This window comes from Aureobasidium pullulans (genome assembly GCF_000721785.1).
Source record: "Aureobasidium pullulans EXF-150 unplaced genomic scaffold scaffold_8, whole genome shotgun sequence".
NCBI classification, from domain to species: domain Eukaryota; kingdom Fungi; phylum Ascomycota; class Dothideomycetes; order Dothideales; family Saccotheciaceae; genus Aureobasidium; species Aureobasidium pullulans.
The window spans coordinates 640,210-655,464 of NW_021941028.1; the positions used below are offsets into that span (position 1 = coordinate 640,210).

Below are 15,255 nucleotides of genomic sequence, written 5' to 3' on the forward strand. Positions count from 1 at the left end.
CCCTCCCGAACCGCGGGGAAAGCTTCCGGATTCATGTTAATAACACGACCCCTGCCTTCACACCTCTGTCATTGCATCTTCTCGACCGGCTATCCAAAGGCATGATGTTCTCCATGTTCCTAGGATTGCCTCAAGGGATTATGTACATACACAGTTGCTCTGAATCAAACTAAATCCAATCATCCAATGTACTATTGCTGAAGTCAATCGAGGATGCGAATGAGAGGCCGACAGCCGCTGTTGCCAACACATGGTCCATCATCATCCTTCCTTGGCTCATCCTTCTCGACACTGCCCTCTTGTGACACTTCTCTGAAACTTGGAATCTGCCTCATTCTGCGCCCACTACTAAGCCACTGTGATAAACCACCCTACAGCATTTAATAGCTAGCTCGCTCTCTCCCCTCGGACTGCCTAACATCGTTATTACCTCGAAGCTCACCATGACCAACGAGAAGTACAATCCTCCTCGAGGCCCGCCTCCTGGTTGGAGCAAGAAACAAGAAGCTTCATCACAGGGCTATGCGCCTCCTCCAGGTCCACCGCCAGGCTACCAAAAGCACGACGAGAAGGCTAGTTCGAGTGAACACTTCGCTCCTCCTCCAGGCCCTCCCCCAGGTCATGTTCCATCTAACGACTACCACAATGAAGCGGCCCCACCAGAATATGCACCATGGCTATCTGTGCCAGATTCGAGTCTACTACCGCCTGCCCCTACTATGACCTATGATACCTCTCCTACAGCCAACGCAACACAATACTCGGCAGAACAAGCAAAGGATTGGTGCAATCGCAATCGTCTCTACCCACCTGGTCAGATTCCTGCCTCAGTCCATGAGGATTTCCGTCTCCATGGATTTACTTTCAGTCAACCTCCACCAAACTTTACAGGCGAATTGACGAGAGCGATGCGTCAGCAGAACACTTGGTCGGTTCGCACACGTAAAAACTGCGAAGATTGTAGCCTGACCACATCCGCGCCTCTTTATTCTGCCGCCCTCAATGATCCTCTGAGGAACCAGGGTAGACCTTTCACAATCTACTTTGAGATCCGCGTGACTCGCATGGGATCTGACTCTGGAGATGAGGGAGACGCTGGAATCGCGATCGGGTTTGTGGCACCTCCTTATCCTCCTTTCCGACTCCCTGGCTGGGAGAGGGCCAGCCTCGGTGTACATGGCGATGATGGACGTCGTTACATTGACGATGATGGTGGCGGCCAAGACTTTACCACTTATTTCAAGGATGGAGAGACGGTCGGTATTGGTATGAACATCAAACCAGCACAATTCCCTGGCCGCAGGAGGGACGTTGAGGTCTTCTTCACCCGAGAAGGTCAGAAGGAAGGAGGCTGGAACATGTACGAGGAGCGTGATGGAGACGACAGCGGCAGCATCGTGGGTCTTGAAGGCGACCATGATTTGATGGCTGCAGTTGGCATGTTTGGTCAGGTTGATTTTGAGGTGAGATTCCGCAGGCAGGAATGGCTGTACCGCCCTTGAGCATACTTTTGAGCGGGGATGGAGTCATGCGAGATGCTCCAAATGAGATAGCGTTTCAGACGTTGAATATTTACCGCCCACCCTTGAAACGAGCCGTTCATTGGGTTCTGCTGAGCATCAGCTTGAACGATCGACCTTTGTGGAAGAGTTGTAGTCGACAGTGCACCTAAGAGATGCTGGCTTCTCGTATGATCGTTCCAGCAATAGATGATTGTTTCGAGAGATACGAGGAGTCGGTCAAAAAGATGAAGCAAAATTGCAGAAAGCCAAAAATAGAGTGACGCAAGTGGGGGGAGCTTCTCCATGCAAATGGATGGTGATTGTTGATTCAGGCCAGGCGTCGGCAGGGTCCATCACAAAAGAAAGCCTCAAGAAGCGTTTCGTGTCTTCGTCCATCTCAACCCCTCCATCTCTGTCTCATCTCACACTCCATCCCTCTCCCATACACACGGAAAGCGCATTTGTGCTCCACAACACCACATACCTCCGATCTACTCCGCTAGACCACATATCACACATCGCACAACATGGCTGCCGCCATGATCAACAACGTCTTGGAGAAGCTCCATCTCACCAGTCACCACGAGGCCCCTGAGGAGCCTAGCCAGGAGGACTACCAGAAGCTCTTGGAAAAGTTCACCAAGGCCGGCCAGGAGCAGGTCTTCGCTTTCTGGGATGACCTCAACTCGGGCGAGAAGGGTCTCCTTTACCAACAACTCGCTGACATCGATCCCGAATACGTCAACACTGTCACCCACCGCGCTTTGAATCCTCCCAAGACCGAGTCCGAAGACGCCAAACCCAAGCTTGAGCAGCTCCCCGAATCCGCCACTTCCTCAATCTATGACTCGAAACCCGATGATCTCAACGTATGGTACACACAAGGTCTGCAGTTCATCGCTCAGAATCAAGTTGCTGTAGTCCTTATGGCTGGTGGACAGGGCACTCGCCTGGGTAGCTCTGCACCCAAGGGATGCTACGATATTGGTCTTCCTAGCCAGAAGTCCCTTTTCCAGCTTCAAGCGGAGAGAATCTGGAAGATTCAGCGTTTGGCTGAACACGAGCACAGCAAGGAAGAGGTTGTCGTACCATGGTATATCATGACCAGCGGCCCTACTCGCAAGCCTACCGAGGAGTTCTTCGAGAAGCACGCATACTTTGGCCTCAACAGAAACAACGTCATTTTCTTCGAGCAGGGCACTCTTCCTTGCATCTCAAATGACGGCAAGATCTTATTGGAGTCTAAGCATAAGGTTGCTGTTGCACCCGACGGCAACGGTGGTCTCTACAACGCTCTGATCAAGTCGGGCGTTGTCCAAGACATGTCCAAGAGAGGCATCAAGCACATTCATGCCTACTGTGTCGACAACTGCCTCGTCAGAGTCGCTGACCCCACGTTCATTGGTTTCTCTGCATCCAAGGAAGTGGACATCGCCACCAAGGTCGTCCGCAAGCGTGATGCGAAGGAGTCTGTCGGACTCATCTTGTCAAAGAACGGCAAGCCAGACGTTGTCGAGTACTCTGAAATTGACAAGGAGACTTCGGAGGCAAAGGACTCCAAGGACTCAAGTCTGCTCAAGTTCCGTGCTGCCAACATTGTCAACCACTACTACTCATTCGGCTTCCTCGAGAGCATTCCTCAGTGGTCAGACAAGCTCCCTCATCACATTGCCAGAAAGAAGATTCCTTACGTCGACACTGACAAGGGTGAGACTGTCAAGCCCGAGAAGCCCAATGGCATCAAGCTTGAGCAATTCGTCTTTGACTGCTTCCCCTTCCTCTCCATGGACAAGTTCGCTTGCCAGGAGGTCAAGAGAGAGGACGAGTTCTCCCCTCTGAAGAACGCAAGAGGCACTGGAGAGGATGACCCGGATACCAGCAAGCGCGATATCTTCCGTCAAGGCACTAGATGGCTCGAGGCTGTCGGTGCTGTTGTGACAAGCGAGGATGACAACGCCGGTGTTGAGATCTCACCCAAGATCAGTTACGTGAGTACAGTATACACATTACCAAACAGAGCAAAGCTAACACAGTTATCCAGGGTGGTGAAGGACTCGAGTTCTTGAGCGAGCGCACAATTAAGGCACCTGCAGTGATCGAGCAGGAGAAGCAGTAAATTTGTCGAAAGGTGCATGAAGGCGCAACGAGGCGTGTGGCAACGCGGAAGTCACATTAATTGATGCTGTCGAGTTCTCTTAAAGTAACAAGCAATCAACAAGCAGAAGTTGAACGAACATGCAACAAAAAAGCCTCCCAGCCACCGACTAAGCACTCTTCATATGCCCGGCTCATGTGCTCGAGTACGATGAAAGAGTGCACGGTTCAAGCTTGGTACATGCAAGCTACCTCGAAGCTGTCAACGGTGCAGCTGAAGCAAGAAGCCTCTCTCCAAACTTCCCGATGGCTGCTGCGAACTCGAGTGATGTTCACTTGTTCTTGCACGAAGACAATTGTTGAGATGGTTGACCGGATCAATGATATGCAGGTCGGAGAATAAAGCCGAGCAGCGGGAGGAAGGTGCATGAGCTGTTGCCGAGTGGGTCTGCCCGTCTGCCCTCGGCGTTTCCTTCTTTTCGAGCCTCTCGCGCCGCAATCGCAATCGCAACCGCTCAACCTTCGTTTACTCGACTCAACTTAGTATCGCATTGCCCGTATCTTGCTTTACTGTTCATCAATTCTTTGGAGATCCGTTCGGTAGAGTGCCGAAGAGTAGGAGTGATTCTCAACCTCAGTGTAAGACAAGAGCTTGAGTCATTCCCAAACATGTGGGAGCTGTAGACGCTGACGCTGTAACAGGTCAAACAAACTCGCATCACCAGGTCAGTCGTCTCGTTGGTCGCATTATATATGCACCCTTCCGTTCCACCAACATCTACCGTATCCGTCAACTCCATCCTTGTCTTTATCTGCGCCATGTTGTGGTCAGCAACAATGCCTCGACCGAGCTCTTTCATTCGATTGCTGCCGAACAAGTCGGACACTGCGACATGCCCTCCATGCGCACGACACTGAACTTGGTGACTCGATGTGTGAGGAGAAGCCATTGGCGAACAAGAATATCACAAAATACATTTCAGTGCATACACGATAGCCAACACGCTCTGACTGAGGCACAGCTTTCCAGCAAAATAAACAACATGTCTTCTCTTTCGCGTCGCGCCTGCTACAAGTGTGGTAATGTTGGACACTACGCTGAGGTCTGCTCCTCATCCGAGCGCCTGTGCTACAACTGCAAGCAGCCTGGTATCCATCTTCGTATTCAAAATCTGGTTTATCATGCTGATATCCTGGACAGGCCACGAGTCGAACAACTGCCCTCTTCCTCGCACCACTGAGAGTACGTAACAAATCATGCAGTTCGCTTGATATCAAGAGTCGTGTGCTGATCTGTACCCATAGCCAAGCAATGCTACCACTGCCAGGGTCTTGGACACGTTCAGGCTGACTGTCCTACTCTTCGTTTGAGTGGTGGTGCCAACGGACGCTGCTACTCCTGCGGCATGCCCGGTCACCTTGCTGTATGTCTATTATTCGACTTTCAACTCTCATGCACGCTCAACTGACTGATGTAACAGCGTGCTTGCCCTACTCCTGGTGTCGCTGCTCCTGGTCTTGGTCGTGGTGCTCCTGGTCCTCGTGGTGGCTTCGGTGGATTCCGCGGCGGTTTCGCTGCTGGCGGTGCTCGTCCTGCCACTTGCTACAAGTGCGGTGGCCCTAACCACTTCGCTCGCGATTGCCAGGCTCAAGCCATGAAGTGCTACGCTTGTGGTAAGCTTGGTCACATCTCGCGCGAGTGCACTGCTCCCAATGGTGGCCCGCTCAACACCGCCGGCAAGACTTGCTACCGCTGTGGCGAGACTGGTCACATTTCCCGCGAGTGCAACCAGCAGGCCGAAACCAACGGCGAGTCTGCACCTGTTGCCGCTTCCGATGCTGTGGCTGCTGCTCCTGTTCCCGCTCAGGGAACTCCTAAACCTGCAACCACCATTGTTCCTGCCTCTGTCGCTGCTTGAACAATCGCACAGAACCTCCACCATGCTTCATGAGGCCCTTCGAAACATGGTGTCGATACGACCGGTCCACTTGCTTGCATAATCGTTCATCGCCAGCATTTTTTTCGTTTCTTACCCACCATCTTCGTTCAAGCGTGCGCGCGAGCGACTTTTGACATATACAAGACATTGATGCCTTGTTTTGGTTTCCTTTTTCTTATGTTTCTCATTTTGATGGAGCGAAGTTGCTCTCACGACCTGCCAATGACCTGCAAAAGTTTATCACGAGATCCTGACCACGATGTTCACCATTTCCTTTCTTTTCTTCACCAACGACCGGCGTTCAATCCCACAAAGGGACACCCACGCCACACACCAGCAGTTCTTCTTGAAGGACGACTGGACAAATCTTGATTTCAGAGCGGGCGGAAGCAGTAGCCGGACCAAGGCGATGCATAGCGGAGCGCGTGGGAAAGGGAACGACAGAGCAAGGAAGAAAGAGAAAAGGATGTCGAGCATCAGGCGGAGAGGGAGAGGAGAGATGGCAGAAGTGGCATATGGTTGGCCATGATGGTTTGGCAGTTAGAAGACATAATATAGCGTGGCAAAGAATTGCGTTTTCTTGGTTTACGCTTGCTCTCATGCAAGTTATCTATCCAGCTGCAACAAAGTTCACATATGCTCTTGTATCAAAGGTACATGCAAAAAGATCGAAGCATGGCCATGAAAGTAAAGCCACCAGGGTGACGCTCCACTGTTGGTCAAAGTCAAGCGCGGAATATCTCCGCAAAGCAAGCCAGACCTCGACTTTAATTTTCTGCAACGGACTGCCATGAAATAATTTGTCGCAAACCACAACACAACACACACACACAATGGCGCCCGCAACAAAATCAAGCAGCCGCGTACCGGCGAGCGTAAACGAATACACCATCGTCCCCCTCTCAATACCGCCAACCGCCTCTTTCCCTCAAGCCACAAAACACTACCTCTACCTCCGACCCAATGCGCCCAAGATACCCACCGACAACACACCTCGCGAATTGTTCGCCGTCAATCTCCCCATCGATGCCACGGAAGCGCATCTCCGGGCGCTATTCGCCACACATGGAGGAGGCGCGCGCGTGGAAAGAGTAGAATTCGAAGGCCAGCGCACAGGCAAAAAGGTCACGGCACCGGTGACGAGTAAGAGTCAAAGCAAAAAGAGGAAGAGAGGGGAGGAAAAGGAGAAGTTGGTAGAATTGCCGGAGGTTTGGGATAGGAGGGTGGGGGGTAGTGGGTGGACTTGTGTGGTCACATTTGTGGATGTTGCTGCTATGGAGATGGGAGTTAAAGAGGTGAAGAAGGCTGTAAAAGGTGGTGAGGAGATTATTTGGGGTGAGGGAGTAGAAGGCAAAGTTCCTGGATTGGGTGCTGCTAGTGAGTTTTATTCCTTTTCTGATTTGAGTGGTGATGGGGTCTGTTGCTAATGCGTGCGAAATAGGATATCTATCCCACCACGCCCTCCGCTTCCCCTCCACCGCCGCCCTCCAAGCTTCAGTCGACGCATACATGACTTCCTTCGCCGAGCAAGAAGCCACCCGTGCCCGCGCACTCGCCCGCCAACGCGCCGAACCAGACGAAGATGGATTCGTCACAGTCACCCGTGGAGGACGCATGGGACCCGCACGTCTGGAGGAAGCGCAAGAAAAGGCGGAAAAGCAAAAGGAAAAAGCAAAGGGCAAGGAGGACTTTTACCGATTCCAGATGCGCGAGAAGCGCAAGGAGAAGGCTAATGAGTTGCTCAAGGGCTTTGAGGAGGACAGGAAAAAGGTGGAGGCTATGAAGATGAGGAGGAATAAGTTCAGACCGAATTAAAGTCTAGGATTGCCACTTTGCAGGACAAGATGGCGTTGCTAGGATGGTTGCTTCGAGAGCGATGCAGTCACCATTCATATCGACTGTCAGCATCCGGCAACATCATTCTTAATTGATCAAAGGCATGATTTGAACGCTCTGGAAGTCAGGCAGTTAGCATGAATCTGCATACCTTCTCTTTCAGAACATTGAACAGTCACGGCTTCTGTGAGACGTTTAAGGTTGTAACTCGCAAGCAATGCTCTTTCTGTCTTGATCTTTGTACTTGAGCATTGGCAGAGACGAGTCCCGGCTCCCGAGGCATTTCCAACGGCAAACATCGTGTAGAGTGCTTAGTGCTTGAATCGTAGAGAAGTAACGCATCACATCTCCTGAACACACATCTTCAACTACAAACTATACCAAGTCAATAGACTTGATTGCTTGGATACGACCGGAAGAGAGAAAGCGCGAATAGACTTCAATCGCACCGAGAACGATAGGGCGACAGGGCGCCATGGAGCGGAGACCCCAGATAATCGTCTGCCTCGGTCCCGGTCCCCGCATGTGATTCGGCCATCCGTTGCTCCTGCATTTCACTTTCACTTTCGATCCGCGCTTCATTGATGCATCTGTTGTCACTTTTGATCTTGAATATCTTTTTGACCTTTTGATCTCTTACATCTCCTATCCTCTTACTATAACATCAATCTACCACAACATGGCGTCGGTAGCAAGAAGCATGCGTCCGCTTATGCGACCTTCATCCCTCCAGTCTCCACTCCGCCAAAAAGTCCTGTCGAGACCATGGTATGTTTTTGATCATGGAAGTCTGTAGTGTCATATACTGATTACAAGACAGCTGGAGAAGCCTTTCCACCTCACAGTCACGCAGACAAACCACAACCGGCGAACCCAACGATCTCACAGATGCCCTACCCACACCCATCACCCATTTCTCCGAGACCGAGCACATGATGGCCGAGTCTGTCGGCAAGTTCGCCAACGATGTCATCCTGCCCAAAGTACGAAGCATGGACGAGGCTGAAAAGATGGACCAAGACATCATCGAGCAGTGCTTCGAGCAGGGTCTCATGGGTATTGAGATTCCGGAAGAGTTTGGCGGTGCCGGCATGAACTTCACTGCTGCTATTGTTGGTATTGAAGAGTTGGCTAGAGTGGATCCTAGTGTCAGTGTCATGGTCGATGTGCACAACACTCTGGTCAACACGACAGTGCTGAAGTACGGCACCAACGAAAGCAAGCGCAAGTGGTTGCCTCAATTGGCCACAAACACTGTTGGTGAGTTTCTTTTACTTTCCTGCCACTCACCTTAAGGTCTCTTAGCTAACATGATTTACCAGGCTCCTTCTGTCTCTCAGAACCCGTCTCCGGCTCCGATGCCTTCGCCCTCAAGACCCGCGCCGAAAAGACGGCCGACGGCTACCGCATCAACGGCTCCAAGATGTGGATCACAAACTCCCTCGAAGCCGGCTTCTTCATCGTCTTCGCCAACCTCGACCCCTCCAAAGGCTACAAGGGAATCACAGCCTTCATTGTAGACAAAGACACCCCCGGCTTCAGCATCGCCAAAAAGGAAAAGAAACTCGGCATCAAGGCCTCTTCCACCTGCGTCGTAAACTTTGACGACTGCGATATCCCCAAGGGAAACTTGCTTGGAGAAGAAGGCCATGGCTACAAATACGCCATTGGCATCCTCAACGAAGGTCGTATCGGTATCGCCGCTCAAATGACTGGTCTTGCAATGGGTGCCTTTTCAAATGCCGCCAGCTACGTCTGGAACGACCGCAAGCAATTCGGAACCCTCGTAGGAGAGTTCCAGGGTATGCAACATCAACTCGCACAAGCGTGGACGGAGATCTGCGCCGCACGCGCCATGGTCTACAACGCCGCTCGCAAAAAGGAAGCCGGAGAGGACTTTGTCATGGATGCCGCCATGGCCAAACTCTACGCTTCCCAAGTCGCTGGTAGAGTTTCTGGACAAGCTATCGAGTGGATGGGCGGTATGGGCTTCGTGAGAGAAGGATTGGCCGAGAAGTACTGGAGAGATAGCAAGATTGGTGCTATCTATGAGGGAACTAGCAACATCCAACTTACCACTATCGCCAAGTTGTTGCAGAAGCAATATACCAAGTAGAAGAAGATGGCTTTGGTAGTTCTGCTGTAAGCATATAGAAGTAGACGAATCCAAAAACAAAGCATCAACGATAACCACTTTTCTTGTTCGTTCATTTCTTTCTTGTTGCAGAGTACTAATTCTTGTCACTCACGGCCGAGAATGCTCTACGATGAATACAGAACTTTGGCGCCACCTGATATAACTTCACAGCTGGGAATCTGCCTCATCCATCTGCTTTTCGGCATCTCTTTTCTCTAGTTTCTCCTATTTGTTAAATGGGGGAAAGAACCAACAGCTGCTTTCTTTGGTTTTGAGAATCATGTTTTTGTATGTTTTTATATGGTTTTATGTGTTTTTATCATGTTTTTATCATGTTTTTATCATGTTTTTATCATGTTTTCATCATGCTTGAAGAAATTACAGACAACTGTAGAAGAAGAAAGTTAGAGTACAATCCATATAAAATCAGACGTGTCGCCTTATATAGATCAAGTGCCCACATTTATGATAAAAAAGCCATCGTATAGAGAAAAAAAAAAAAAACCAAGTAGAGAGAGAGAGAGAGAGAGAATATATACAAAGGGGGGAAAATTCGATACATGAATAAAACAAAAAAACACATTACACACAAGTGTATATATATATATATATATATATATAGGATAAGTCATTTTTAGGTCAAAAACAAGGGGAAATTAACATTGTCTCTCACATCCACTTTTTTGCTTTCCGGTGATCATTTTTTGTAGTAGAAGGAAATTGGTTTTCAGGGAAGTAGGAAAGTAAGAAGTGAAAAAAATTCCCACAACAAAACATGGAAACGCGGTTTTACATAAATTTACCAAAAAGAGTGATCATAATTTGCTTATCATGGAAAAGAGAGATCATCCACGATAAATGGGTAAAAGTTCATAGAGATAAACAAACCCCCAGCTGTTTCAGAAGAAAGAGAGACAAGAGGCGTGATTCGACCCCAAAAGCAAGGAAGGGAGGTGACATGTAGAGAAAAGTAGGAGAAATGGGAAGATTCACAGAGAAGGGAAAAGGTCCATGAGGAAAAGAGTGGTCCATGGAAAAGAGAAAAGAGCATTGCGAAAAAAGGACGGAAAAAAAAACAGTCAACGAAGAAAGGAAAGAGCGGTCCATGAAGAAGGAAGGAGCAATTGACCAAGGATGGAAGAGCGACCCGGGAAGACAAAAAGCGAAGATGAGAGGACAACATAGCCAAGAGATGTGTAGGAGACAGGGCACAGTGTTGGGTAAAGAGGAGGGTGGTAGACTTTCTTAGAAAAGAAGAAGCAGTATACCTGTTAGATTGTATCGAACAGTAGAAGAAAGAGTGTGATAACACGGAGATAGATCGCATCCGAGTACGTCCTCCTCATACGAACTCAAGGATACGACAGATCGAGGGTCAATGTGCTTTCGAAGCCGGTCTGATTGATCAGATGGAGTTTCTCACAGTGCCATCCGTTGCGGATATCGATGCTGCGATGAGAAACATCGTGTACCCTGATGCCTGCTTGGACAAGCACTTCGGAGGCTGATACCTCGGTGCTTTTGCGGGCTCCATATGCGCTGGTGACAGCGCGAGAGTATGATCCGAACAGAGACGCGTAGACGACAAGGACCGAGCAATGTAGGAGTTTAACAATGGTGATTGAGACAGTATAGGTCCAGTTGATTCGTGGAGTGTGAAGGCGCTACCGGCCGTGCTTGAGAACGAGAACAGTATCGCCCTTCCACTTAATTCATCCTTGCTGAGATCTTCCCATATTGCGGAGTATCTGTAAGCCCTAATATGTTGATATACCCTCGATGATAACAGGTGCCTGTGTATAGCCCTGCTGACGTTGATTGTGCGACCATGTCCAGAAAGATATGATCCAGGGTGGCCCCACAGACATCCTCAATTCGAAATGGTCATCGTTTCGACCTATGATTGTCGACGAACCAATCATGTGGCACTGAATTCTAGCAATCAACCTATCATTGCACATCATTCGACCTCTCTTGCTCCGTCTTTGTAAGCAACTCAATATATCATCACCTTCATTGGGAACCCAATATATTCCCAAGCTCAAGGTTTTTCTATCCTTTGGGATGATCGCTTGCCGTATCTGACATTTCTCGCATTTAATATGTGGTTAGTTGGGTACTTTGTTAATGAACAGCTAGTGCCTGTGTACGTATCTATTTCATGTGGTCGCTCGTTCCTCGTTCCCAAGCCACCGGAAGCGAGAAAAGGATATTATATTCTCGATTTTCAAAAGCCGAGGTGAAGCATCGATCGATATCGCAATAGTCGGTAACAATGGATATAGATAGCATGTTTGGAAAGTGGTGGGTTGATGAACGGCAATTCGAAGGTGTGTTTTAGATTGAAGGAATCCAAGCCACGGGATGACAACAAATTTCCTTAATATACAGACGACTTGAATCCCGGAAATTGGGAAAAAAATCAATTGACCGGCAAGTGGTCACCGTCAACTGAGCAGTCAGCATGATGAGCAATAGATCAGCATGTATGTCGTCGATTAGCAATGTTCGTTACCAGCTGCTGATTGTAGTCGTAGGAGAAATTATTGCGACATCGAAAATATTGACACGGACGGCTCGTGAGTATGCATGAGCCGTACAGCCACTTGTGGCTTGTATCGATCGTACCGATGATGGTTTCGCTGTTGCTCCGTAGATATCGAGGAAGACAATACAAAGGATGCACTGTCGTGGCATGTTGGCCAGAAGGATTCAGTTCATGAGAGGCACCTTTTTTGAATGCAAAGTCTGCATGTGTGGAAACTTTCGACGAAAAAGCAGCAGTTGGGCAGAAAGTATTGCAGATGCAGGTTTGAGCGGAAGAGATCTCGGGACGAACTCAGGTGTGTTGAAGATAGTTTTGCCATCTCGCAGGTCTGCAGACCAAGATGAACGGTGTAGACGAGCGCAAGGGACGATGTAAGAACAACTAGCCACATTGAATGTTCGGTGACCAACGGGTCGGGCGTGTCGTGCATACGGGAACAGAAAGCAGACCTGGTTGGCAATGCAACATCCATGGTATGAGCTTGCGCAAAGACGAAAACGCTCTGAGATAGAGTCGAAGCTGTTTGTACTCAAGGCACTCCGTAGAGGGTTCGCTTGCACGATAAGTATGCTCATGACCTGCATCTTTCTCAGGGAACGAACTTCCGTTGCAAGCAGTCCTTCTGACTGCGCAGGTGCATCGCTGTATGTTAGGTCACCTACTCACTCTTGTCCGAAACAGAAGCGCCGACTGGTGGTCGAGCTCCATGTCATCATCAACATCTCGTTATGGGGTGTACCACATTTGAGCTCAGGATGTAGTTGCAGGGTGAGTTATCTTTGGACTCCACATGCTCAGTTGGTTTAACACTACCAAACCTGCAGCCACAATCAAGAATGAGAATAGATGTTCGTACTGTAGTCGATACATGTATGAGTCTCAGATCACTATTGAGCCGCATCTTGTAGTGAAATCCACCCTGAAAGTCACATTGCGCTCCCTTGGACGATAACAGAAATTTGACTCTCGTCGGAGCGCGGAGCTCATGGAGAACGAGCATGATCACGCCTGCATGTGTTTGGTCTGAGAGCAACGTGAATTACAACCAGGTAAAGCACACATGAACCTGAAAGCCAAGCAGTGCATGAACACCGCCTTTTGAACACCGGTGGTAGAGGTCAGGCGATCGCGGACTTGTTGCAAAGCTCGTCTAAGCGCTCCATGACACTCTGACGGACGAGGTCGGCTAGTTGTAACGCGCGGCATCAGATGCTCGTGCCTAAACCGCATCAGGGCCCACGTGAGAAACGGGACTGGGGTTGCTATCGCTGTCACCGCCTCGAGAGCAAGAGACCCTTGATGTTACACGGATGCACGAGGAATCAGCACTGGCCGCTCGTTGGTCTTGACCCGTGAGGAGAAGAAAGTTCGGAATGTTGAAGGATTTCGGACTTCCCGGCGGCGGAGAAAGGCATGCGATAAGTCGAGTATCTTTCCCTTGGTTGATCACGGGGGTTCCAAAATTCCCCGTACACACAAATCTAAACCACGCGTGAATTAGCCCAAGATGGGTAGAATGAGCTCAAACAAAAGACGATAAATGAGTGAATAAATAGTATAACTGACCGTCTACAAGCTGAGCTTGATCTCGAAGGCAACAGGACAGATTATTGAGCAGTTGTGTTGATGCATTGAAGCCATCGTAGCGTTGTGTGTACGGGGAATTTTGGAACCCCCGTGGTTGATGTTCACCAGATGCTCGGACTGTCAGACGGTATATTGTCTTTGTTGAGTTGCACGATTTTCAGAAAACCGGGTTGACTGACAAGCGGGACAGAGACAAGGATGTCATTGAGTGTTCTGTTTCAAGAAGCGTGTTGCAGGCTGTGACAGAAACCGACCAAATATACTGCAATAGTGCTGTACGGTATCGATGTCTTTTGTGGCTTGCATATTTCTGACTTTGGTAAGACACATAATTCGTGGGCACACTTAGGATACGCAATAGCGTGCAGGCAAGGCCGTTCGTCTCTCCGTACAAGATTAGCACCCAAAGAGCCATCGGGTAGGATTGATCCGGAATGTTGAAGGATTCAATCATGTCGAGCAAGCACATTTTGACAGCGGCAACTTGCGTGCGGGTAGACGAATTGCCTAGCCCTGTCTCTTAGCAAGAAGGCCACGTGCGAGAATGATTAAAAGAGGGGGCTATTCGGTAACTTTGGCGTGGTTGGCTCCCTGACTTCGCGCATCTTACTGATTCTTGGAACGTATCATGCGCGTGCATGAGCAGTAGCAAATTCCGGAATCAAGATGAGGTTCTCGGTGTCCACTCTTGATGGTTGGTAGCGAAGGTAGTACAATGTATAGGGCTCTTCCAGAAGCGTGCATCTATTGGCGCTTGTGGATGCATAACGCCACGTTGTGGCCATGTCGCTGGCCGGTTAAAGGGTCCCTTTATTCAGTCTTTCTCAAGAGGCACTGAAACCGGCGAAGATGTAAGCACAAACAGAACACTCCAAGGTGAAACCCAGATTCCAGCACTCCGGGTGGCACTGCCCGTCCCTGTCAATCCCCAATTACTCGATAAAGTGTGGCTGCCAAGAAGACACGAAGGAGAGGGCCGCAGTCCCGTCGCGCGCCGCAGAATGCTCGGAGGCGCTATCAGGGTCGGCCTGGCCGTGCACCGAAACTTGTGTGATTGGGTGACCTTGACAGCAGTACGGTACCCGAAGGAATGGAGCGCGAGCCGATCTCGTACGTTCTCTTTCGTACAGGCATCGGCCGCAAGTCACCTTCGGTGCAGTTGAAGCGAATGTAGGAGCACCAAAAATCAGCAATGATATCCTTACAGGTCCAGCTGGCTATGTATCGTGATGCGCATGGCCTTCATGTATTGTGTCTGTCCGAAAATCGTTCGTGGAAGGTGGTCTTTCCTGGTCCCGATGCGGTTTCTCTGCATGTACTGCTACGTTGATGCAGGCAACTCAGGTCCTGGTAGTGTTATGTTCCAGCGAGATGACAGAGTGGGTCGAGTTTTCTATGCGAAAGTGAACACTGTCTTGGTCCATTTTGAAGCACATCACATCACACCGTTTGCACTTCTCAACTGCAATGGCCCAATTATTTTTCCTGCCATCTGAACTTTGTTGACCACGGCTGCAGGAATAGCGGCGGCAGGCACCGGCGGTCTCCAGCCGTTTGCACAAAAACCCTGATGGAGCGCCATCTGACGGAAGGGAGTTCTGATGTCGTCTA

The 15,255-nt window shown here is 49.7% G+C and overlaps 7 protein-coding genes across 7 annotated transcripts; 4 read left to right on the forward strand and 3 right to left on the reverse strand.

The window, feature by feature from the left end:
* The first annotated feature begins 105 nt into the window (after positions 1–105).
* Positions 106–1,790, forward strand: M438DRAFT_345168 (uncharacterized protein). Its single transcript, XM_029905385.1, has one exon. It carries the CDS (start codon positions 444–446, stop codon positions 1,500–1,502), a length of 1,059 nt encoding a protein of 352 aa, XP_029761144.1. The 5' UTR covers positions 106–443; the 3' UTR covers positions 1,503–1,790.
* Positions 1,791–2,041: 251 nt separating this feature from the next.
* Positions 2,042–3,618, forward strand: M438DRAFT_272947 (nucleotide-diphospho-sugar transferase; the record flags this gene model as incomplete). The annotated part of the gene is made up of 2 exons (XM_029900590.1): positions 2,042–3,490; positions 3,544–3,618. 2 exons carry the CDS (start codon positions 2,042–2,044, stop codon positions 3,616–3,618), a joined length of 1,524 nt encoding a protein of 507 aa, XP_029761145.1.
* A 1,251-nt stretch (positions 3,619–4,869) lies between these two features.
* Positions 4,870–5,688, reverse strand: M438DRAFT_204433 (uncharacterized protein). The gene has a single exon (XM_029899361.1). The coding sequence runs from the start codon at positions 5,537–5,539 to the stop codon at positions 5,048–5,050; it is 492 nt and encodes a 163-aa protein (XP_029761146.1). The 5' UTR covers positions 5,540–5,688; the 3' UTR covers positions 4,870–5,047.
* M438DRAFT_204382 (uncharacterized protein) lies at positions 5,689–6,198 on the reverse strand. The gene has a single exon (XM_029899360.1). It carries the CDS (start codon positions 6,135–6,137, stop codon positions 5,838–5,840), a length of 300 nt encoding a protein of 99 aa, XP_029761147.1. The 5' UTR covers positions 6,138–6,198; the 3' UTR covers positions 5,689–5,837.
* Positions 6,199–6,328: 130 nt separating this feature from the next.
* M438DRAFT_295999 (uncharacterized protein) lies at positions 6,329–7,712 on the forward strand. The gene is made up of 2 exons (XM_029901891.1): positions 6,329–6,913; positions 6,978–7,712. The coding sequence occupies exons 1-2, from the start codon at positions 6,370–6,372 to the stop codon at positions 7,349–7,351; spliced, it is 918 nt and encodes a 305-aa protein (XP_029761148.1). The 5' UTR covers positions 6,329–6,369; the 3' UTR covers positions 7,352–7,712.
* Positions 7,713–8,051: 339 nt separating this feature from the next.
* On the forward strand, positions 8,052–9,488 carry M438DRAFT_272656 (acyl-CoA dehydrogenase NM domain-like protein; the record flags this gene model as incomplete). Its single annotated transcript, XM_029900578.1, has 3 exons — positions 8,052–8,140; positions 8,202–8,632; positions 8,695–9,488. The coding sequence occupies 3 exons, from the start codon at positions 8,052–8,054 to the stop codon at positions 9,486–9,488; spliced, it is 1,314 nt and encodes a 437-aa protein (XP_029761149.1).
* Positions 9,489–10,172: 684 nt separating this feature from the next.
* M438DRAFT_204485 (uncharacterized protein) lies at positions 10,173–11,116 on the reverse strand. The gene has a single exon (XM_029899362.1). The coding sequence runs from the start codon at positions 10,834–10,836 to the stop codon at positions 10,339–10,341; it is 498 nt and encodes a 165-aa protein (XP_029761150.1). The 5' UTR covers positions 10,837–11,116; the 3' UTR covers positions 10,173–10,338.
* Between the last annotated feature and the right edge of the window lie 4,139 nt (positions 11,117–15,255).